At 40.1% G+C, this 25,153-nt stretch overlaps 1 protein-coding gene and 1 long non-coding RNA gene across 3 annotated transcripts in view; one reads left to right on the top strand and one right to left on the bottom strand.

The window, feature by feature from the left end:
- LOC137476932 (uncharacterized) overlaps positions 1-14,218 on the top strand; it is a 541,698-nt gene extending 527,480 nt beyond the window's left edge. Inside the window, exons 2-4 of the long non-coding RNA XR_011000726.1 lie at positions 6,259-10,039; positions 10,575-13,100; positions 14,176-14,218. This is a non-coding gene — a long non-coding RNA (uncharacterized lncRNA). The remainder of the gene's footprint in view (positions 1-6,258; positions 10,040-10,574; positions 13,101-14,175) is intronic.
- Positions 3,834-24,628, bottom strand: HACD2 (3-hydroxyacyl-CoA dehydratase 2). Of its 2 annotated transcripts, XM_068195412.1 has the most exons (7): positions 24,469-24,628; positions 18,422-18,539; positions 18,120-18,138; positions 15,327-15,415; positions 9,364-9,485; positions 8,514-8,692; positions 3,834-7,834 (listed from the first exon to the last, which is right to left on the bottom strand). In XM_068195412.1, exons 1-7 carry the CDS (start codon positions 24,597-24,599, stop codon positions 7,752-7,754), a joined length of 741 nt encoding a protein of 246 aa, XP_068051513.1. In that variant the 5' UTR covers positions 24,600-24,628; the 3' UTR covers positions 3,834-7,751. The 2 variants fall into 2 exon arrangements, with proteins under 2 accessions (XP_068051513.1, XP_068051514.1); XM_068195413.1 differs by lacking the exons at positions 18,120-18,138; positions 24,469-24,628.
- Between the last annotated feature and the right edge of the window lie 525 nt (positions 24,629-25,153).

The raw sequence follows: 25,153 nt of genomic DNA, 5'->3' as shown, positions 1-25,153 counted from the left end.
TATTATTACAACAGGTGCAGTAGACAAACATTAGCATTCTTCATTTCCATTATTTACTTTAAATGGGGAATACCAACTAGATAGTGACCTCAGAACATCTGTGTCACATTTCACTCTTCATGGTCTTCATGCACTCCAAGATTCATGGAAGCATTAAATCCAGAACATTAGAATATCCAAAGCAGCCCTCTGAAACCAAGAGATAATCACACAGTCCAGCTTGGAGCCATGAAATACTCAAAACTGAACAAGCTGCTGTTACAAATTCTCTTGCTCCGCACCAGCCTTCTCCCAATAATATGATGATTCAAAAGGAATAGAACCAAAAATGAGAAAATAGTGAAAACACAAAACCACAGTGACTTAAAAAGTAAACAAAAAGCCCAACCCAAAACAATCTGACTCATTACTGACTTTTGGGGTTTTTTAGGGATACACAAGAAGCCTTGCAAGACAAGGTGCTTACTGAATCGCATTTATCAGTTTTTTCATAGCAGCCACACATATTTTACCCCAAAGCCTTGCAAGACAAGGTGCTTACTGAATCACATTTATCAGTTTTTTTCACAGCAGCCACACATATTTTACCCCAAATATAGAAATAAAATATCCTGCATGCCCATGCTGTTTAGTCCAAGGAAAGCTGGGGTACAGATCTCCAAGTGCACATGTGCAATAAAGGAGGATTGCATCATGAAATTCACCATAATGCATGTAATTCATGTGGTCATTCCAGGGATTTGACATAATCCTGACATTAAGGAAAAAAAAAACACCAACAGATAAGGATTCCAGTTTTTGACACAGAACGTGAACAGAGCAGCTCATTTGTTGACTGTAGCAGAGATTTACCTGCTCAGCTTTGGATACCAGCAAAGCAGTGAACAGGACTGAAATATCTGTACTGAGTGGACTCCTGGAGGCTGCACAAAGCTCAGAGCACAACAGGAGGAGTTTTACATCTTTCTGTAGGAGCTTCACACCTTTCTGTCAGCAGTTTATTTCTTCAAAATCTGGTATGCTGAGGCCTCACCTGCAGTTATGCATCAGCAGGAGCCTGGAGCACAGCAGCCCCTGAATGCTGACACCTGTCCCTTGTCTGAACACACCTGTAAGCCCAGAGCAGGTTTCCACAGTCTGGCTTGACAATACCTTCTGAAGAACAACTCAGAATTTTCAGACTGCACAGTTTGCCTCTGCTAAAGAGCTGTATCAACTGTCTTACTTAGTAACTAGTTATTAAGCAACAGTATCCAGTCTTACTACATAAACTAACCAGCAATGGCTGATTTCAATTTCACATCCATTTTCTTGCTGATGCAAGACAGCTTTTTCCACTGTTCCAGTTTGCTAACAAAGTGCTTGGTTTACTTAATTTAAATTGCACCAAAAAGCTGGGTAAGGAAACTCATTTGATACTCTCAAACAGCAACTTTCCCAGCAGAGGTTTATACACAGGAATGGAGGATAAAGCAAAACACCTAATTCAGTGCATCCAGTTCCTTATAGTCTTGTAATAAACACCTGGAGGAAACTAAAACAAACTTCATGTATCAGCACACTAGACTAAACATTGCAGCATTTCCATTAAGTGCTGCTGTTCTGTCTTAATAAACAAACAAAAAATTCCTCCCAAAACCCAACACCACCACCCTCGCTGCAAAGAACAACAACAACTAGATTCTAAAGGGAACGGGAAGAAAGTTTCATGTCTCATCAATGCCCAAATATTCTTTGGGAAACACAGTGGTAGAGCTCTGTAACCTCCAGTACCTCTCCTCTTCCATCTCATCATTTTGTTGATGGTCATTAAGTAGAGACCAGTACTCATTATCTTTTCTTATCCAGTAAGTGAAGAGGATGTATTTTACCCAAAGAAACCTTTAAATGGCAAACTGATTTCATAAAAGCCATCTATTGCCAGGCTGACTGGAGGGTCCTCCACTTCCTATTTACTCTCCACAAATGATGGTTTTTGTGGGCATGTTACATGCAGAAAAGAACAAAGTGCTGATCTTTACGTTGCCATCAACTTAAAACTGATGTTAAAGAAGATACCTAAAATGCCTGAATCCCTTTACAGGTATTCTTCAGATTACCTCTGCAAAGTGAGACTCATCCACTGTCCTGCCCAAGAGGCTGAATGTAATTAACACAGGAGCTACAATTCTGCAGTTCTGGTGTTCAAACTAGAAAATGTCAATACTGAGGTTTTTCATGTACACTTGCTGTAAGTGGTTACAGTTCACAGAAGACTGTACAGACTGTCTGTAGCAGGAGTCAAAAACACAGGACAAAATGCAGTTCAATGTTCACAATTCAACTGAATAAGCTTCTGCAAAAACTTCCACCAAAGAATTTCCCAATAATAATATCCTCATGTAGTACCAGGTAATGTAAAATTTCTATGTACAAACTGCACAGAATAAATTGAATCTGAAGAGAGGCAGCTGTGGCACATCAAGAGAAAAAACAAACCTCTGACAACACTAATGCCCAAGCTGACTTGTAAGGCCATAAAAAGGGCTTAAGGATCATGCACATCTGTAAAGGGAAATATTATTCTGGAAATTAGAGATCAAGATTATTAAAAGAGTTACAAATTTTTAATTCACATTTGAAATTGCAGCTATTTCAAAGGCAGCCATCAGAAACCACATAAGAAGCTTTATTAATTATCTTACTACTGTAAGTCTTCTGACAAGTATGGAAGAGCATTTGTTTAGGAGACAGGAAGCAGAATTTAAAAGCTACTTGATACTGAATGGAAGTTCCAGGCAGTTGGATGGCTTGAATCAATCACCCCCAGCTGTAGAAATGCTCAGTTCACATCACATGAAACTGAATCACACAGATATTCACACCTTTTTATTTTATATTCAGCAGCCCAGCACAGATCACTCCTCTAGTCTTATATCAAGAACTGCCAATGCTTTAAGATGAGCCTTACACATTATTGTGACATTAACTTGCTAACAACCACAGAATCCTTATGCTTTTCAGTCTTTTTCCTGTTACCCTAGGGAACTAAAATTGTTTCCACGCACACTGTTTTCAAAATGCAGAGAGGAAACACAAATAGCCAGGCACAAACAGAGCTCAGCACCTCTCCACAGCACAGCATTTCTGAGTTTTTAATTACACAGCAGTGCTAAGTCACAGCCATCATGCGTAGGACATGTGCTGATGCTGGGCATGACAACACCACTTCATCCCATCTCAGTCAACAAAAAAATCACTGTACTTGTGCAATCTTATGACAAGCATATGCCTAGAATAATAGCACTCACTCTGCAGCTACCACTCAGTTCCTATTAGAGGATTATAACTTGTTATTTATGAGCATTAATGTCATCTAGACACAGTTTTTAAATCTCTCTCAGGAAGTGTTAAAAATGCTAAAAACGTTGCCGTGGTAGCAGACATATTATATTTAGTAAATGAACTCTGAAGTATTCTGTTGCATTAGTTAAGCATTCCACTATATTTATAATACTCAATTTTGTTTTTGAAGGAAACCATCAGCATCCAGAGTACAGATAACAGCAGGAGAACAAAGAGCTCACACTCAGTTGAGGATCCTTCAGGGAGTTGTGAGTGTTGACACAGCCAGTTAAGGTGTTGTTATGAGCACTTCTTTTGAATGTGGAAAGCAGAGCACTAGTAACAGTATGAAGTTTCTTATTTCTTTTGTCTGAGCTTCATAGTTACATATGCCAAAAGAACTTCTAAATTAAAAGATACACATGGTATACAAATGAATAAAAATACAACTCTAACTCACATTTGTAAAGGATCTGCTTTTGTTTCTTAAACAGTAACAATACAACATATTTTGTTCAGAATTATTTTATTTGGATTATAGCAATTAGTATCACTGTTCAGTAGGCCAAATCCAGGCAGAGCACAGAATCAACTGCACAAGGCAACAACACAGACTAGTATTTTAGCATACAAACCATTTCACTGCATTATCAAGTTGAAATATCTTTCAACCATGCATAAAAAAATCTATGTTTAAGTCTTTCAGAGCTCCAGGTAATACCAGATTCCTAAATATACAAAAAATACATTTAAATTATAATAATCTTAGTGAATCAGACTTATAAAATTACAATTTTATTCTTCACAACATAGAAAAAAATACAAAAATGACTGTATATAGTTTTCACCCAAGTTTCACTGACATATACATCAAAATATATGATTTGATGTATACTCATGAAAATTTTAAGCTGAAAGATAAGTTTTAAAATGACACTGCAGATTGGTCCACACAAATGCCAACCTTCATAATGATAAGAAAAAAACCCTCTGATAAAAACATCACATTGTGAAAAAAATACAATTTACCTCCACTGTAACCTGCATTCTTACTGTAATTTACAAATATGAATGTTTCTACAATTCCAGTTGTAAACTACCCACTGGTGAAAACCTGGGTCTTTTGGAGCATAGTGACTAACTCAGAGCTGGCATGGTAGAACAAAAAGTGCTGTCAACTGAACCAGTGCACACAACAGAGAGCACCAAAGCAGGGGGGCCTGCTGGTTTGGAAAGGCTGATGGAGAACATGCAAGCCAAGAAAACAGTCTGTGGGGAAAATAAACCCCTCTGCATTTGTGACACAGTACCAATCAAAGCTTCTATTAGAGCGTTCACAGAAACCACTTGGCAATTTCAGTTACAAATGAGGGGAAACGTCTTTTATGAGGAGAAGAAACCTCACGTGTCAGCAAAATCAGTATTAGGGAACAACCCAAACAGTTTTAGGGCATCACACTATGGTTCTCTCTCAAGGTCACCTTCCAGTGATTTCCATGGAAGATAAACTTGAAAAAGCACTGCAACATGAAGCACTGAATTTTTGTACATAGTAACTGCATGTTCAGACTTCAGAATATAATTTATAAATCAGCTTTTCTGGTAAGAATTCTTACTGTGAAAACAGCTTCTTTTTCTTTTGAAAGGAAAAGTAACTCAATTTTCTTTTAAAAGGCCATTGTTTATTTGCATTTATGTCAGAAATTGATACTTTCAATTAAAGTAAATATTCCATATTAAAGCCTATTCAGCAAAGGTGTTGGTGGTAGAAGCTTTCTCCCTGCTGGCAGCTTGCTCTGCTTTTCCATGGTGCCAGTGCTATCTGTTCTAGATCTGTACTGTATCTTTCTCATCAACAGAACCAGGAGTTTGTTTCATGCAGGAGTATTACACAGCCATTTTTTATCTCCAAATTGGACCAACAAATTTGAAACCAAATCTTTTACTTGGGCACAGAAATCAAATTAAGAAAGTTCAGGAGCTGAGCATTGACAATATCCAGTAACCTAAGTACATCAGGAAATCAGATCTTTTAGATGACATCCTTCAGAAATATTGACATTAACTTCTTTAATAGCAAGTATAAGCAAAAGGAGATGTTTTGTTCAGAGGTGGAAGTTCACACTTTCAAACAATGAGTTCAGAATAATGTAACATTTCTCAGATCACTACAACAAAGCACACAAACTAATACAGAAAGGAACTGAATTGTCTTTGAATCCAAAACCATTTTGAGGTTGTATATGGCCAGAGTAATAGAATTACAGAATTGTTTGGGTTGGAAAAGACCCCTAAGATTGAGCCCAACCTTTATCCTAACACTGCAAAATCCCAGTAAACCATGTCCTTAAGCACCACATCTTCAGGTCTTTTAAACACCTTCAAGGATGGTGACTCTATCACTTCCCTGGGCAGCTTGTTCCAATGCTTGACAATCCCTTCCACAAAGAAATTTTTCCTAATATCCCATCTAGACCTTCCTTGCCACAGCAAGAGGCAGTATCCTCTAGTCCTATTGCTTGTAACCTGGGAGAAAACACCAACACCCAACTTTCTACAACCTCCTGTGTTTTTTAATTCAGTCATCAATAATTGGCTCCAAAATGTTGAAAACAGAAGCAAAGAATATTATTGTCTCTTATCCTTTCTCTGCTTATAATAATTCTGTTTGTGTTTAACGGGAAAGGCTCTATATAGTGAGAGATAGTAAAATTCGGTCCTTTTGATGGAGCCAAAGGAAATTACTGAAAAATTCCAAGTTGTTTTTTTTTTTTTTAAATATCACTCTGACAAGCATAAATCTGAATAACTGTAAATCCAGCTCTTCCCAACTGCTAGAACGGAGAGCCTGTGTCTCAGTACTTTCCAGCTGTGTTTAGGAAGAGCTGGGATGTGTCAAACACCACTGGGCCGTGTCCAGGGGAGTGCTGGCAGGCACAGCACGAGGCAGCATGGGAGTGGTCACACCTCATCTGTGCATTAAATCAGGTAACAAGAGGGAAGCCAGAGAAGCCCACATGGTCTTGTCTAGTGACTCTGACTGGATGCAGACAGGACTATTTGGCCATCAATTCCTAACAGAGCAAAGCTATAACCTACATTTCCTTTTGTCTCTGCTTCGATATCCATTCATTTCCCTTCTCCTTTTGTTCCTTGCATTGCCCACCCTCTTACTCCAATCAGAAGTTTCTTCTAGACTTGGGGCATAGCTCACACAGCACTAGTGCCTTTCTGCTTCACCACAAGGCTTTCTCAGCTCTTTCATTTTCCTTTTACCTTCCCAAAGAAAGGTTAAGCCTGAGAACCCAGAGAAAGCACCTAGGAGAATATAACTTCTTGTGGTCTTCCACTCTTTCCAAAGAACAGATGAGGGTGACTTGTCCAGTCTGCAAAGGCAGCATGTAACACGTGAGATAATCTGCTCCGCAAGTTCCTTGCTTCTGGAACTGCCTGCTTGGATGTGCCAGAGTAATGACCTCAGTCACTCGAGAAAAGTCAGGCTAAGGAACAAGGCCCCCAAGCACAGTAGACCAAGTAGTCCTCAGCACTGAAAGATGAGTATCACAGACAATGACTAGAGATGATAATTTATAGTAAAAAAGGGAGAACTGCTCCTATTTCTGGGTGATTCTGGGTCAATCTCCTTATATTGTTTAGATTCATTACTGATACCACTAAAGTATTACAGTTAGTATTAATTTTTTTTTAATATGTAAAAAGGTATTCAGGGATGCAGTACTTTGCAATTTTAATGTTTCAGATAAGAATTACAGCCTCTGAATTAATATTAGCATTTGAGAGATCAGCTTAAACAAGATCTTCAGAGAGCACACTCTGGTCAGACACTGTACTGTTTAAATTCCTAAAAAAACACACTCCCCTCATTTTCCGTAATTGGTTTCTTGTTCTTGTTCCCATCACCTTTTAAATACACAACCTATCTTTCTAAATTCAAATACTTTGCCCAGATTACATTCTCCACTGAAGTCTCTGACATTATCCTGAAGTATTCCAGAGCATATTGTTTGCTTTCACAGCAATACATACAGTTTCTGGCATGCAGTCAAGCACTTAAAAAAAGAGGTATCAGTAATATAATCCCAATTCAGGCATTTAGTGGGTACAACTTCATCACTCATACTGCAACCTTCAGGCATTTTGTAATAAATGAAAACCATTTAGCACATCATTTAAGGAAAAGGTTAACTGCCAAGCCATATAAAGTTTAAGTTTTCTGAAGCACTGCAAGCTGAAAATTATTTCAATGTTTGACATCCTGGAATTTCACTGAAATCAGATTTTTAGTTTTCCTTGCTAAATTATTGGTCTTTTACCTCTGACTTATCTTGGTATACTCTTTACAAATGTGCTGGGTATTGAAAAACTGCAGCATTTTGATGTTTGAAAAGTTCTGAAAAAAATTGGAATTACTCCGACTTCTTATGCTCTTCAGTGTGGGAGAGTACCTTTCGCCTCTGATGCAGCATGTGGAAATAGAGCTGAGGGAAGACTGAGGAGAAAACAGACTCAAGTCAATCAAGTGTGAAGAGGGGCCTGCAAGATGCACAGTCACTTGGTCAAAGTCCCCCAGTCTCCATTAGAGGATGTGCTCATCCACTTTTTGCTTAAGTTATCTATTGCCTTTTACACTCTAAAGAGATTAACTGATATTGTTCTTAGGCTTCAGGTACTATTAATTTTTCTGCTAGAGAAATCACATTTTTAATTAAATGCAAAATGCCTTATTTAACTCTAAATGTGGAAGCAGATGACAAAAGTTGCCATAACTGCATGCACACAATACAGAGAAAACAGACTGCAGGGCAGAAAAAGCCCTTCAAGAGAAATTTCCAGATTTGTTTGATTTTTTTGTAATTCTAGTGTCACTTTTTCCGACTCTAAGGCATTTTGTACACATCAGTGCCTCTTTCATCTCTCTCTATCCAAAACCTTTTCTCTTTTTATTTCTAAAGCTATGGTAAACAGTATGTTTGCAAAACAACGAAGGAGGGGGTGGAAAACATACATATACAAACAGGAAAAGCTGAAATTTCCGTGAGAAACCTTTGTGAACCATGCAAAAATTAAACAAGGCCAGATTGGTTACTTCTATGTATGTTAATCCCACAATTGTTTGCTTTTCCAGGTACAGCTGTTAATACTAAGAAACCTAACAAACTCATACTTACTTGGAATGTAAGAGATCATGACGAGGATCAGGAATGTATAGTAGTCAAATGAAAAATTGTACTTGTTAGGTAAACTAATGGAATACAAGCCAGACTGCCTGACGAAGGGTAATGCAGCATATATTGTGAGTAATTCACCTGAGACTCCCATTGGATACAATACTATAAACAAAGTGTACCTGGAACAAAACACAGAAAGAATTAAAAGTTATGACAAACTCTTGACAAAATATTTGTTAAATGATATTACAGGTATTCAAATTTTGAATTCTTTACTCGGTATTGATTTTTCTTCATCTTATTTGATTAAAACATGGCAAGGTATGAACATTATTGCAAGGTAAGTACTCAAATCAGCAATCAATTGGAAATATTTAAAGATTTTATCTGAGAATTTACAAATTATCTTTAAAACTATTCTCCACACATACACACTTTATTAATTTGATTTCTGAACTCTTTGGTGGAAGTCATTTTACTACTTAAAATGGGGCCAAATATAGTTGATATTAATCAGTGAGCTTAAATAATATTTCAAGGACAACCTGTGGATTCAAGAATTACTGCTTAATGTCAGTTTAGTTAGTCATCCCCTACTATTAAATATCAGTTTCTGACAAATTATTATTTTGAAAATGGAACTGAGTTCAGACAAATGACTCTTTCAGCCTGCAATGCCATAGATTTTTGTAACCCGAAAATCTGCTGGAAAGAAGCTAGGCAGTCATGTTTGCAAACAGGGCAATTACCTGAAGGCAGAATCTAATTTTTCGCACTGCAACTACTTTACAAGATAAATATCCCTGTCAGATCAGTGCTTTAAGGCTGTAGTTTTTATGATGCTACCGACCTGGCCCATTTGATGAGATAAGGGAGATGGTTTAACAAGCTAAACGTGTAAAAAGAGTAACGGATTATCTCGGTGATTGTCCAGGCCACTACAAACAAGAGGACACTGTCTTCACTTTGTACCTGTGAGAATGGAAAAAAGGCTTTGTATGAGCTTGAGAATTACCAGTTACTCACCAGACCCAAGGAAACCTCACAGAAATCAATCTACGGGTTACTTTACTGCATCATTTTAGAGAACAGACTCCAAGAATGAGCTTAAAAGCAACATTAGTAACAACAGTAAAAAACCCTTCTTATCATGCTCTGTATTTTTCTAGTTGTTTAAGAAATAGCTCTGCTTCATGACTGGGTAACTTCAGCTCTCATATTCTGTGCAAGGTAAACTGGTACAAGAAACCCCTGAAATGCTGAGTATAATTCTTAACTCTTCCCATTCCTATAGAGTACCAGCTTCTATTTCCATCCTATGATTCTCCTAGTGCAGAAAGAACGGCCTAACACTTGATACTTGGTTTAGACTTAATATTCTGATACTAGTTCATGGTACTTCTGAGCAGAAGCACTGTTTTCCTTTCTCTGGTCAGAAACTGGGTCCTACTTCTGAGCAGCAGCAGAACAGCTAATAGCAGATCTCAGGCTGGGAGAAGAGCCATGCTCAGATTGTCTCACCTCAGGTAAGCTTGATGGACCTGATTCACTGTGCCTTGCTCCACTTTCTGCTTATTGTAACTAGCATGCTTCCTCTAATGTTACACTCAAGGCAGCATCATGTTTCACTGCTTTACACCTGTAGGAGCTTTTATGTCACTCACACATCAGTGAAGCAGCTGTAACTCCCCCCACAGTTTAACCCCGAGATCAGCTCAGCTGGTCTGAGCACGGTGCTAATAACGCCAAGGTTGTGGGTTTGATCCCTGGATGGGATCATTTAGGAGCTGGGCTCAATGATCCTTGTGGGTCCCTTTAAGCCCAAAACATTCTGTAATAAACTGCCTTTATCTGTGATATTTATAAGGTCAATCCTCAAAAGCATGTACTTTAAAATGAAGAGTTCTATTTATTAGATCATGGAGCATCATTATGAGGTTCAAGTTCCTGAAGGATCTCAAGTATATGTGGAGTCACATACCCACAGTACAAACTCTTGAGGGAGCAGACATGATTTTAATTCAGCCTTCTCCCTCTCTCCCTCCTTCCCTTCTTCAACAGAATTCCCAGCTGTATGAGCACCTTGAGCCCAAATTCAAAGTGGACAGTGGGAACAAAAGAGCTCAACCACAGGGGCCCATATTTTCTCTTTTCCTCCAACTCTTGAATAAAGGGAAAAGGAAGTCAGAGATGTGGGTGGTGCACTCTATTCATCTTGGACAAAGTACAAACCAACAGGGAAAAAAAAAGATCAAGAATATATATATATATATATATATATATATATATATGGACAATCAGAAACTTTTCAATAGGAGGGGAATGATCATATACTTTTGGGTAAAAAAAGAGAATTTTTTTCCCAAGGGAATTACCCAGAAAAAGCTTTGTTACAGACTGCAAAATCCAGAAAAATTTATACAGAAATTTTGAGCTACCCTGGAATGCAGAGCTGCTGGTAATCTGTATTGTGCTGTAAATCTATGTTCTGCCAGCATGTAACATTTCAGGTCACTTTCACTGCATTTCGCAGCAAAAGCACCTTATTCTTTTTTCCACATTCTGATAATTTGTTTATATATTAATCTCCCTTACATCATCATAAAAGAGCAAAATCCAAAAATTACTTGAAGATTTTCAGAGAAGAGACCAAATCTATTTTCACACATTGCTGCAGGATCCTAATCCTGTTTGAGCTCTGCTTTATAAGGAAGACTTAGTTCTCAACAGAGGAAAGTGAACAACACTTCCCAGATGCTGCTGCTCCAAAGGAGGAACGTGCTTGACAAGCACTCCAGAGCTGCATCTTCTGGCCACATCGGGAGTAGCAGCTGAGTGATGAGTTCACCTAAACCTCTGAATCCCATGCTTCAACCTGTGCTTTAAATCCCACTTCTTTCTCTAGCTATGGAAATGGATAAAGTCAAAACCCAAAAGTTTGCAGCTTGAAGCAGCATCCAAGGATATGAGCAAGGACAAGAAACCGGGGCGCTAACAGTGAATCATACACATGGAAGTAGAAAATTACAGCAGTTACAGTCCAGTTCTATCACATGACATCTCTAACACTGCCTTCAAGGTCTGGTCTCCCCCCTCTCCTTTGTATTAGAAGTCATTAAAACAGTTCACACCATTATGAAACACACAACCCTGTAAGGTCACTTGAAATAATCACTGACTGTGCCTTCATAACTTGTGCCCCTATCTAAGGAAGAACAATTTTTCAGGAGTCTTACTCTTTTAGCCACTGCTAATGCTGCATTTGCATCATTCCTGCTCCAGGCTGAAGATAGGGCAAATACACAGCAGACCTTTAATAAACCACTAATTCAATTCTTCTTCCACTACTTTTTTCATGCCAGTCTTTCAAGAAGTCTTAGACACAAGTCAAAACTTTATTTACACCTTATATATCCAACTCTCTTAATAGGGGTCAATTGAACAACAAGCATAATTTTTTGGCATGTGTTTCAAGCCAACATATCACCAAGGAGGGTCCTGAATATATTTCAGCTTTTCTTAAATAATGAGAATAACAGACAATGTTTGCTAAAATATAAAATAAACCACTGTCTTTTAAGATGCAAAGATGAGAGCTGGGAGTTGACAAAATAAAGCCTGCGAGGTTTTTAATGTTCTCCTTAAGACTGGAAAGGGAAATTTCTCTACATTAAGAGTAACAGTTTGACAAATTTGCAGAAAATTTCAGCTAAACACATAATTAAGCAATCCAATGCAGAAGAGCAAAACCAGCAGTACTATGCAAGTGTAATGATGGAAAATATTGGAACAGCACGTCTCTCTCCAAAGAGCTGGTTCTCTGGTGCAGTAATTAAAAAATAAAACATAAAATTTAGGGAACAAAAAAAAGGAAACATTACACTAGGCACAAAGGGCCTGACAGACTATTGTGTTGTATGGTATTGCTCTAATTTTACACAGATGTAAAGCAATGATGAGTCAGGTTTTTCAATTGTACTCAGCCATTCAGAGTTCTGACCCTTCCAGCATGGACTTTTTACTACAACTTAGTCCTAAATATCATAAGTCAAGATGTTCTTCTCTCTTTTAAGTACGTATGCTTTACTACTGATTGAAGATATCAATTCCCAACTGCAGATACTAGAGTCCAAATTACCACATGCTGTATTATGTTGTTTTCACAGCATCTCTTGCCTGTGTGCTCTACAAAGTTCCTCTAAATATATATTACACTTATTTGCAACTCATCTGTAACTGAGCCAAACAGGATAAGCAATAACTGCCTGCTGACACAATTTTTTAATTACCCATCAAAACTGGGTGCAGAATTATCTATCAGAATGGAACTTCATGAAGGCCTGCCACGATGTCACCAGAAGATCTCATTGCTCACACAAATTCAAAAAGACATCTTTTGAGCTGAAGGGCACTTTCTGTTCTCCTATGCCGACATCCTCCCAGCCCTTCACACAAAGCTGCTCGTTCCCCTCCTTTGCAGGGGAAAGAGTAAAATTCACTGAACTAGTTCCTTTCTGATGTAATGGCCAGCAGTGATGACATGCCAGGCCCTCCTCCACAACACCAACAACTGCTCCTACAGGACAGGTGAGGAGAACCTCAGCGTGCAGTGCTTTAACATTTGCCATGCTTTAACATTTATTGTGAATAACTTCATATGGAGTTTAACAACACATCAGCACTGAAGTCCACAAAAAGCACAAACGTGTTAGTGGCAAGAAGCATGCTTCAAATCACATCACATTTCTAGAAGTGTATCCTGACAGAAGGAGGGATGCAATACGCATTTCTACTTTTAGCTGTATTATATACAAAAACAGTCTGGGAAAGCAAGATACTGAACAAGTCTCACTCAAAAAGTTAAGGAGGAAAACTGCATTTTATTTTACAAGAACCTCATCATGCAACTGCATTGCTTACAAGTTCCATAAAGCTGTGTGACAATTTAATCCTGGCCTTCACCATGGAGCTCACTTGTGCAGACAGCCCTTTAGAGAAAGTAGAACACTTGTGACACTTGCAATACGTCTCCCCAGGTGAGCCTGCAGGCTCCCTGGTTGGGGCAAGGGGAGGGGTCAGAGTACAGCCTCTTATTTGATTTATTTGCTCTAAGTCACAGGTCAGAAACTCATCACAGGGTTCCTCATCCAAGCCATTCGTATACCCACTTTCTAAGACACTAAAGAAGTAACACATAATACAGTCTCTTGCAAGATTTTAACCAAAAGAACACACAAGTGTGGGGAAAAAATCTGCATGGAATATTGTTGAAAAAAATCTTTGTTAAAAGTCAAATACCAAATATTTGGCTATACTCACTGCTCCCATTTTGTTGGTTTTCTCTGGTGAGAATGTGGGCATAAGCTTCAAAAAAACCTAACCCACAATCATATTACAGGTTTTTCTTTGATGTCTAACAGACAACACATGAAATAATTCTAATCCTTCCAATCTAACCTTTAATATTTGGGTTACTTCAAAACCAGGAGACGATTCATAAAAACACATTATCACTGTTTTTTATGAAGCACCAGATATCCCAATATCATACAGATAACAAACAAAACTCCAAGAGTATTTATGTTAAAGTATTTTATACATATATATATATATAAAATCTAACATCTTGAGATTATGGGTTTTTTTGTTGTTCAAAACCTAGTACTTTTTTCTGGTGAATTAACAGGGACCAGAGTACATTAATTTGCACCAACACGGAAGTCCATTAGAAAATAGGTTTTATGTTTATTGAGAAAAATAATATTCCTCCACTTTAAGTAGCATGAAACTAAAGCTTCACATGAACAAGCATCACAATACCAGAAAGAACTGTTAATTGCTAGGAACTACAGTGACTTATGCTACTCTACATGTGCATGGATGCTCTGATAGCAGGTTTGGAGGAAGGAAGAGAAAGCAGCTTCCCAAGACTTTGTAATAAGACAAGTTCCTTAAGACATTCTCCATGTCAAGTCACAAATAATCTTATGCATAAAATGACTGTCACTTATTTCAGGCACCCATGCTGACACTGGTATTGAGACTAATTTTTTTCTCCAATGAGAAGAAAACCACAAAGATCAGTTGGCTAAAGCTACAGCAGAGATGCAGCATATTTGGGCTACTACAAGGATTCAGAAGACATGAGTCAGTCACCATAACCTGTACCAATTAAAGCATGTCTAGATTTTAAAACAGCTGTCAAGAATATCTTCAAAAACACAGCTTCCAAAAGATTCTAAAGAGATCTGCATCAAGTACAGCACTATTTGGTGTGGTGAGCAGTGAGAAAAAAAACTGAGCCCCCAAAATTACCTGTGTTTGAATATAAGAAAATTGAATGAAGGGCAGAGGAAAGATTATCCTGGAGAGGGACAATGGAGAGCACAGAGGCAGTGCTGTGCACAAACAATTGAGGGGGAGTTTCAGATGCCACAGGAGGTGAACTGCATATGCAGGAGGGCAACGAGATTTTGCTTTTAATTATGGCACTAGTGAAATGAACACTGGAAGGCTGTACCAAATTCTGTGTTCTGTATTACACACTGGAAGCTGTTTAACTGTCAGTAAGGACTGCAGAGTCTGTCCAGGAGCTATAGATGTCTTACAGGGACAGAATCAGACCTTGCTCAATCTGACTGTCAACAAAACATGACATCAGATCTATTTTTATTTCTTTTGATCTACAGACATTCATATGAGCTACATGTTGGGATACAAACAGAAGACGTTTTAAGGACAATAAGACAGCAATCAACACTTGCTTTTCAGCATGGATCAATAGTTTTTCTATCAATTTGTAGACTGACTTACCTCTTTTACACTATGTGTTACTGCCCATGTCAGGAAAACCCTTGACATCACTTGGAAAGCAGTCAGAACAACAGAAGAGGGAACAATGCCTGGAAGATATTTTGCAATTAGTAAATATTTCTGACTACCAGGAGGTAGGGGTGGGGAAATAAAACACAGCTAAACCAAAGTCCAGTTATTTGAAATTTCTGGAAGGAAAGCATTTATTTTTTTTTTTAATTTGAAAATATGAAGTCAGTCCTTCAGTGTGTTTATACTGCATAATGCAGTGCAATCCCCTGACAAGGCTTTCTGCATCAAAATGCAAACAAACGTAATTGATCTTGTTGCAATTACAGCACATTCCTCAATACACAGAACAGCTCAATCAGATCATTTCAATCAAACAGCTTCTGGGATACAGTCTTTCAAATAAATCCTGTTTCATTAAAATATCCAAGGTACTCTTCATTACTGTGATTTAAAAAGTAAAGATAGTAAATAGGCTTTGTACTGTATATTCCAAAAAAACCCAGCCATCAAAAATTGTAAGTATTTTTCAGAAACACTGATCTAGCCCATATTTTGATAGATGGAAAGTTTTTAGTATCTTCCTGGAAATGCAACTCAGAAAAAAATCCAAACCAGCCAACCAGCCAAAAAAACCAACCCCACAACAAACAAACCCCAGGGAACTGCTGATGCACCAGCAGGTACAGAAACAACTTGAAGATTTTCTCAAGGAAGCAGGTATCACTGGTTCTTCCAGCAAGTTCTGAGGTGCCAGCTGACCTGTCAGTAAAAGGACCCTACACAGCCAGGTCTGCCAGAGCAGGAATAGTTTTAGACTGCAAGATTACACAAAATTTCTAAATTTTGCATCCCAAAGTTTTACTTTCCTCAAACATCTAAATGATAAAGAGCAGGTGTAGCTCCTAAGATACAGTGAAGAGTGCTTGTAAAGCTAATGCAAACCACAAACAACACAACAGCCTCAGAAAGATGTAGAGACCAAAGAGAAAATTTAAATGGGAAGAAAGAGTAAGAAAAGTCAAAAGCAAGTTTCAGTTGAATTATTTTCAATGATATGTTTTGGCTTCTTTGAAAGGAAAAAGGAAAATCCTACAGACATAGCTCTTTTTAGTTTTATCACATTGTCTTGGTCCCTGGGCTACATGCTATCTCCTTTCCAGGTAGAGCTCTGCATTTTTTAAATCTTTGCCATATGTCACAGGTCCTCTTCACCATGCTTCACAGAGACACTCCCCTATCAGTCTTTGTATTTCGAAGGACTTGCCTCACAGATGCTAACATTACAGATTCTATTGAAAAGATGTGGAGAGAAAAGTTATGCTGATACACACAGCCATCTGTCACACATAAGCTCTTCTACTGACAGAGAATTACAGCTCTAGTTAGAGCAATTAGTTCAGCAGGGGCAAAGGAATCTGCAAATTTCCTGTTTCTCCTTGCATAGAAACTTTTGCTACAGTCAGTAGGACTGCAACAGACAGCAGCAGTGCATCCAGCTGTGCAAAACCCCCACTTTATTTAGCTGACAAACACTTCCATTAACAGAAAAAAATATAATCCACAGCCAGTTATAAGAAAACCAAAACCAATCTTTCGCAAAAGAGCTTTGTTAGGGAAATCAAAAAGGCAGAATAAAAACAGCATAAAATGTTGCCACTTTACCCTAATGGCTCTCTCTAATATTAAATTGTGTTACTAAGGATAACATGGGCTAAATGGATCCACACCTCAAATCAACTGAGCCAGAATGATTAGTTTTGCACACAGGCAGGCTGCATAACCATCTTATTTGCTGTTCTGCATCAGCCTGGAAGGTGAAACAGGATCTCTCCTGCTACTCACTGATTTAATGGACATAGACATCCAAGTGTGAGGAAATGATCATCCAATTACATTTTTTACATTCTTAGATTTAATACCAGTAAACACTGGTGTCTGCACATTAGTTTAGGTTAAGAAAATAGCAGAGCATTATGGATTTAGGATGGTAAAACCAGCATTTTATCTGCAAGGTTTCTTCTCTCTAGTGTTCCAAGATTTAACTTTGCCTTCTTGCCACTTGTTAAGTAAGACCTTAAAAATGGCACATTTTTATATTAATTTTTGATAATTTTTTTAAAAGTATGGTTTATTCTGGTAAAAAATGGTAATTGAGATTTAGTAAAATTAAATAGCATTGGAAAGACTGCCTTGGCAGCACAAGCAAATAGATGATACACACAGTTTACTCTGAGAAGCCTTTACATTCATTTGAGGTGTATATGATCATTCATTTCTTGAGGTGATTGGTGCACAGTCTTCTCAAGACATTTTCAGAGCAGCTGGATGATTCAGGAGGGTCAGAACTACTTCATCAATGACAGAACCAGACTGCCCTCTGCTGACACATTCCTAGCACCAGTTCTCCCAACACCTCACTTGCTTATTAAAACATTCCACAGAACTCACCAAGAACCTACAATCCAATAACCTCTCCGTTATGTGGCTGTCTGGACAATGATAAAAACCAGCAAGTTTGTAGTTGCAGTTTTAGGAACCTCAACACCATCTTGTTCTTTAAGAGGCTAGTGAACATTCAGATAGGAGCTGAAGCACTTTTTTATTGTTTTGTGACTTCTCAAATTAGGGAGTAAAAAAACTGGAATGTATTTCAAACAAAAATTAGTAAGTTATGCAAGAATTAAATTCAGCAATTCACAGACTGTAACATTTTTCTTGCTAATATATTGCTAAAAGTTCAGTCTTCTATAAAAATAGTAAACAGAAAATTTGCAGGCTTACCAAGTGCACAATGCAGAATCTAGAACAGAAGGAAAAATTCAAATCAGTAACATTTCAAATTAAGCAATTCAGACACACATTTAGTTCTGTTACAAGCGCTTAAGATTCAGTACTTGCATTTCAATGATTAATATTAATATTTAGCTCTGCTGCCCAAGCTAAATAACAGACAGTAAAACTCCCTCTTGCTAAAAGGAAAACTCAGCTTTTGTGTGAGCCGTTCAGTAGAATTAAAGTAAATGTAAGAAATACAACACATTCATGCAAGTATTAGTAAGGCCAGGGAATAGGACTACACCCACCTCAAGCAAAGCTCCAGTTTGGAAGAATTTCAGGGGCTTTTCTATTGAATAGTAAAGGCTGTGGTAGCTGCCTTTAGCCAGATATGCCCGAACTAGACCAACTGCAATAACGAGCCACCTGAAAGAGAGAAAAAAGGAGACATTAAGCAAAGCATAAATAAGAAGAAACCTTTAATCCTTCTTTCGATACTCGAGAACACAACAGGCAGAACTGTTCTGAAATACACTGACTCTGCAACACTGGAAATGTCAAACACTTGCATCGTCTACAAATTTATCCAAGTGAAACATGATGCATTTTTAAAGCGTTTTTCAGCACCGACATGGTACCAATATCTCCAATGTCTCAATTTATTTTTAAGTGAGCTCTGTTTAATTAGTTATGGAATGTATTCATGGCAGATTGGCATCACATTTTGTTTAGCTCAAGCAGAAAACCCCTGACAGTCAGAGACCTATTACCTACTTAGAGCAGCATGATTCAGAAGGCATTGATTTTAACATTTCAGTTCAAAGTAAACCCCTAGACATTATGAGAGGTCATCCAGCTTAGTTGGTAGCATATATTATATGAGAAATAGTTATAGATAAATAACTTCAACAAAACTGAGCCTGCTAAAGCCTTGAAGGCAGCATGGCCATTCCCATCCCAGTTTTCCTTTCTAACCAATAAATACATCTGAGCCTATGTAAGTAGTGCCCATATAACTGCAACTGTATGTGGACAATGTGACCTGTTAACCCTGCTGATTTTTCCTTCAGGTAACTTAAACCTAGAAATTTTTCATCCTGGCTGATGAAGCTTTCACTAACTCACAGCTGTCCAGAGCTGGTGCTTGCCCACAGCATGAGAAATTCTTCAATCAAGTCTATGCCAAGCCACAAACCCAAGGTGAGTGGTCAACCCTGGTCAAACACTTTCCATTTGAAAATAGCATCTATAGTTAACTTTAGTTTCCAATTGCTTTTGGCAAACACGGGGAGAAGGGGTTGGTTGGTCAAGAAGAATCCTTAACAGGGTCTCCCAAACTTTTCACTGACAGTCTCATCCTGGCTGTCTTACACTCAATTACTCTGAATGCCACCCAATTTTACCTCTATCTCCCTCCAAATCCCTCGTGTAAATCACCAAGTGTCTCTGCTAATTCATCTCAATGTGCAGACATGTAGCAAGCCCACTGACTATGCAACAGTTTTCATCCTTTGGAAAAAAGGGTGTAGCTGTGGTTTTGTAACAGGGATAATGAAGAAATTCCCTTTATTTACATCATATTATAATCTTACAAGTACCACATTAGCTTGGATATTGCAAAGTATGTGCACATATTATCCCAAATGTAATAATTGTTTGAAACACACAGCAGAGTTCACATTTTTCAACAATAAGTAACTCTGGCATCCAAGTTTGTGTTTGCAACAAAATCTGTTAGCACAATTTAAAGAAAGCTAATTAATTTCTTCCTTAACTTCTGGAAGACATGCACCATGAACAGCAGGGGAAGTGGGGAAGATAAATGGGAAAAAGAAACAAGACCTCCCTTTCTTCAGAGTGACAAGTTATTTCAGTTAAAGCCATCTTGTGAAACCAAAGGACAAACATTTGCCAAGTAATTTCTGTTTACAAAGAATAAATCAGATTCATCTTGTATTTGGACTTCAGTGTAGAATAAACCAGTAAGCACTACAGTATTAGTGATTCTCCCCTGTAACACCAACTGCTTCTTCTTTAGAACAGGAGATCAGAGCAGACTGACACTGTGCTATTCTTATCTGTCAAGTTTCTCTGTTTTTCCTGATCTTCCATGTTTGTTGAGAAACTGCTGAATTGAGCAATTTCCCCAGTTGCACAAGATGCCAGTTCTTGGCTTTGCCTACAAACCATTCTCACCTGAACAGAGACTGGTAAATCACAGCTCCCAGAGGAGCTCCAGCCTTTTGCTCAGCTCCACCCTCGTGCCAGATCACTGACTCCAGCAAGACTGTACTTTCCATTCCATTTACTATCCTTCAAAAAGCATTTGATACAGATCAGAGCATGAATCCACACAAAATTAAAAGCTGAGCCACTTAGTTTGTGCTGAAGCTTCTAGTAACTCTGTCCTGCTTCTGTGATACTTAAATAGTTGTTCACCTTCTAGGATTAGACAAAATAGAACAGGAGGAGGTGAAACCAAGGAATATCAGCTGAAAATGGAACTTGGCAAGAAGTTTAGAAGGGCAGCAAAAGGCACCACTGTCTCATGAAAGCTCATTTCTCTGACCTACACACTGAACTCCACCTGATAGCCCAGCTGGAGTTACACTTCATTAAATTACTGCTAACCTGTCTGTAAACTCCAAACTGGGCGATGACCATTCCTTGATTAATCCAGAATTAAAAAATGAATACTGCACACACAGTTTTTTTACTTTCATTTGGTCAGACTTGATAGACAAGCTTTATGCTCAGGTCCTTAGGTTAACTCCCTTAACTCTCTCACATGTCATAAAAATGCATTTTCTTATGCAAAGTTTACTGAAGTTCTGTAATTTATGCAAGAGAATACAGCAGAGCTATGCAGTGAGTGCACCTGAAAGGGAGAAGTGTACTTTGACTCTCAACAACCACTCACTGAAGACGTGGACAATGAAACTCATAACCCAGAACGCTCTTTGAGCAACACTGATTAATACAAACCCTTGCAAATTCAAAAGCTATTACATTACCATCGACCTTGTTGAGTGAAATCCTTTTAAAATTCATTGTTCATACCACTACCAGCTACTTATACCCAGAAGTACTAGTCAGATACAGCACTTGACTAAAAACAAGAAACATAATCACCTTTTAAAGCAGTTTATCTAACATTTACACTCAGCTCTAACAGCATGCCCTCTCTCCCCATTCAGCACTATTCAGTGACTTTGGTCAAGCACAGTTTTTAGGAAAAGTAATTTCTATGCTGCATCTCTGCCTCCAGAAATGAGCTCCCCATGCCAGGTCAGGCATGACGACACAGCTTCACACTGTGATGGGAAAAGAGTCTGCCTGAACACAAGAGAAGCAAGATGTAGAGCTTTCTGCAGCTTAATGCTTGGAACCATGGGCAATAAAACCTGAGCAAGTACAGCTGAGAACCAACTGCAGTACTGGTTATCCCCTGTTGTACCATGATTGTCCCGTTTCTAAAAAAAAAAACCCACCCAAAACATGAACCAAATATTAAGTGTATGCAGCTCCAGTCAGAGATCCACAGGTACACAAGCTTTTTGTACAGTTTTGCTCTTGTAAAAACCATTGTATGTTTTTTTTATGTAGGAATCCATACACCACATGCACTACAGCATAAAACTAGAAATAAGATCTATTATTTTTGGAGTAGTGTTTTCTTTAGCTAAGCCAAGATAAATGCAAAGTAAATACAGTAGCTATGCTGACATTTTTTAACTGTTACTTGATCTAATTTAAAAAAAGTTAATAGTTAAGGCAACTTCGGTTTTAGAACATTTACTTTAGTACCTATTTACTGCACAACAATGTTGTTGTGTGCTTCAGTTTATAAGCCTTTTGTAAACCAAACCAAACAAACCACTTCCAAAAAACCCAATGTGCTGTTAGAGCATCACTTCATCACTTGGGCACCTTAAAATTTTTTTGTTTTTTTCCTTTTCACAATTCTCTTTCCAAGGCAGGGCAGTTGGAGAAACTAAGTCTGAGCACTCTGACATGGGGCCAGTAAATAATCAGTGCCACCAGCTGTGTATCAATCTTTAGATCTTTTCATCTGAACAACTGAGCTTCTGTCAACCAGCTCCAGAAAAACTACCTTTTTAAAAGGCTCCACAGTAATAAGAAACAAACTGAGCTTTTTTCCTAAGCTCAACCTTGTACATTGTGGAATTTCAGCAGTGTCCAGGGGAAACGCCAACTCCCCATCCATTTGAAGAGGAATTATCAGTGAGAGCCCTCAGTGACCTACCCCAAAAGAGAAGTGAGAGACAACACAGAGATATGACAATGATCACAGAACTCATATGGTAACTCCCCAAATTGCAGAAATCATCTAATCACAACCATGGCCAGAAAAAAGCAGCTCATGTTAAAGAACCATAAATCACATCCCACCCAAGAGTGGAATTTTCTAAGAGGTTTGGTGTAAATCAAGAAAATGGGTAACACTGGGATCAAGATTTATATGACAACAGAAAGCTAAATAGAGGTTTATGTTATTTATTTCTGAGTTTCCAGCACTCAATTTTTTGATTTGTTCTTCTGAAGAAACAGAAGTTTCCCATACTCAGGAGCTTGCATGCCATGACAGAAAGTTCGTGACCACAAAGAAAACTTTCCATTTATACCATGGCTTCTCTCTCAGATTTTTTATATCTTTTATAAACACAAGTGAATTGCATATGAGCAGCAAAACAAGCAGGGAAATGCTTTTATTTCTTAGAAGAGTTCAGAGGTGAACTTGTTAACATTGTGCAGGGACACCACAACAAAACTGAAAAGCTCTCCTGACTGCCTGCAATGCGTTATATTACTCATGTAATTATTTCTGCAACAACAGATTACTTAAATCAAACTGGTGGGTAATTATCCTTGCCCTCTGAGTGAAATACCCGGCAAATATCCCATGGAGCCATAAAGCAGCTGAGTAACATTTCACAGTAACACAGCTGCTGGGTAATGGGTGTACCAAGCATGTCACAAGAACTGAGCTCTCTCAGCTCCCCTAACTCTGATCCACACAAGTGTAAATATCTTGTAACCTGAAATAGCATCAGCTGCACCAGCAAAGACAAGAATCTTTATGTCCAACTGCCTTGTTGAAGTGAATTGTATCTATATTAATTCTACACTAACCTTCCCCCCAAACATGACACTACTCTGTTTGCTCAACTCCTCACCTGCCAGGGTTTATCTAGCAGAAAACATGCTCAATTGAGTTCCATTTTAAAAGCTCATTTCTTCTCCCACCCAAATATCCCCAGTCTTTCAAAAGATGGTTTTATTTTTATCTGGATTCCAATGAGATGCAACAGTCTCAATTAATTAAAAAAAAAAAAAAAAGTCTCCTTTCTCTTGAGAGTCCCCAGTTGTCACTATTTTTAGTTTTGTACCTAAGAAGACACCTAAGCAAGCAGCAATTGGCCCCAGTCTGCATTCTGCCACGCAGGGCAAGGGCAGAGCACCAAGCTGGTCCAGGAGCTCCCATATCCCAAAAGCAGCTTCCATCCTCAAATTACAGAGCAGCTGAAGGGTTTACGGAGAAATCTTGCAGTGCTCAAGATCCTTGCCTTTAACTACTGCCGTGGACAAACTCCCTGTATTTAAGGTCACCTCTCCAGTGAAATCTGCTGGGATCTACACCACAGACACGGTGATGCAAGGAACCTACAGCCACCTGGATGTGAGAACTGCTGCAGAGCAAATTAACGTGTCACTGATGAAGCACGGCAGCTCCCAGCCGACACGCACTCGTGCTGCCGGGCAGAGCCCGTTCTGGAAGGGGCACGGCAGACAGGCCGAGCAGCGCTGAGGGGTCACCCGGGCCAGGGGCTCCGAGGCCTGGCACAGGCTGGGCAGGGGCCGCCAGGGACGGGCTCGGGGGACCCCCGGGCACGCAGCCTGGATTACGGTCACGGTGCACGGTGAGAGCCGGGACAGCGGGAAGGCAGCTGAGCACGGACGCGCAGGAGCCGCTCTCCAGGACGAGGAGCGGCGAGCGAGGGCCAGTCTGTAGTGCGAGGCAGGGCCACCGACAGCACGGGGGGCACGGGGCACAGCCCCGCGTCCGGACCCCGAGCCGGAGCCGGAGCCGGAGCCGGGCGGTGCAGCCGCATGGGCTCGGGACGGACGGGAGCGCGGGCACGGCGGCGGCAGAGGCCGCTCGCCGCCCTCGGCCCGGCCCCGCTCCCTGCGGCGCGGGGCAGCCGCCCGGCCCTGCCCGGCCCTCGCTGCCCCGCCGGACCCACCCGCGGCCGCAGCCCGGCCGAGCGCAGCCCCGCGCCCCGGCGGCGGCCCCGGCCGGGGAGCCCCGCGAGCGGCCCCGCCCGGTCCTTACCCCGCCGTCATCACCACGTTGTAGATAACGAGGTAGCCCGTGGCCAGCGCGCCCGGGCCCTTCCTGCGCCGCGCCTGCTGCCCGCCGTAGCCGTTGTCCGCCCGGCTCCCGCCGCTCCCGGCCGCCGCCATCTCGCGGCTCCCGCGCCCCGCCCGCTGCCGGCGCTCGGCGGGCGCGGGGCGGGACTTCCCGCGGGCCGGGCGGGGACGGCTCCGCGCAGCCGCGGCCCCGCCCGCGCCCCTCGCCCCCTGCGGCCGCGGGGCTCGGCCCGCCAGCGGCGGCGGTCCCGCGGGGCCGGGGCGGCCCGGCTGGGGATCGGCGGCCTGATCGCTCGCCTCGTAGGGCTCGTTCGGAACGCCGCTCTGCAGGGAGAAGTAGGTGTGCCGCGTCCTTAGAGACCGTAACAGCGTTAGTTGGTGCGCTGTTAGCGTCTCTACGCTACATTTATGGAGTATCTCGTAGGTTTTCATCACTGTTAGAATGTAGTTCAGAGGAGAGAAGACTGAGAGGCGATCTCCATTAATGCACATAAATATCTTAAAGGCGGCTGTCAAGAGCATGGTGCCAGACTTTCGGTGGTGCCCAGCCACAGGACAGGGAGCAATGGCCATAAACTAACACAAGAAGTTTCACCTCAACGTGAGGAAGAGCTTCTTTACACTGAGGGTGGCAGAGCACTGAACAG

The sequence above is a fragment of the Anomalospiza imberbis genome, chromosome 7, assembly GCF_031753505.1.
Source record: "Anomalospiza imberbis isolate Cuckoo-Finch-1a 21T00152 chromosome 7, ASM3175350v1, whole genome shotgun sequence".
Taxonomy (NCBI): domain Eukaryota; kingdom Metazoa; phylum Chordata; class Aves; order Passeriformes; family Viduidae; genus Anomalospiza; species Anomalospiza imberbis.
Note: the sequence above shows the minus strand (reverse complement) of the source record. Positions and strands in the feature narration are given on the sequence as shown.

Excerpts from the sequence above, each read along its gene's own strand:
- HACD2 (XM_068195412.1), bottom strand. The coding sequence starts at position 24,599 with ATGGCGGCGGCCGGGAGCGGCGGGAGCCGGGCGGACAACGGCTACGGC. Across the intron at positions 18,540-24,468 it reads AACGTGGTGATGACGGCGGG|GTGGCTCGTTATTGCAGTTG; the intron begins GTAAGGACCGGG and ends TCTCTCTTTCAG. Across the intron at positions 8,693-9,363 it reads TATCTCATCAAATGGGCCAG|GTACACTTTGTTTATAGTAT; the intron begins GTCGGTAGCATC and ends GTTTTGTTCCAG.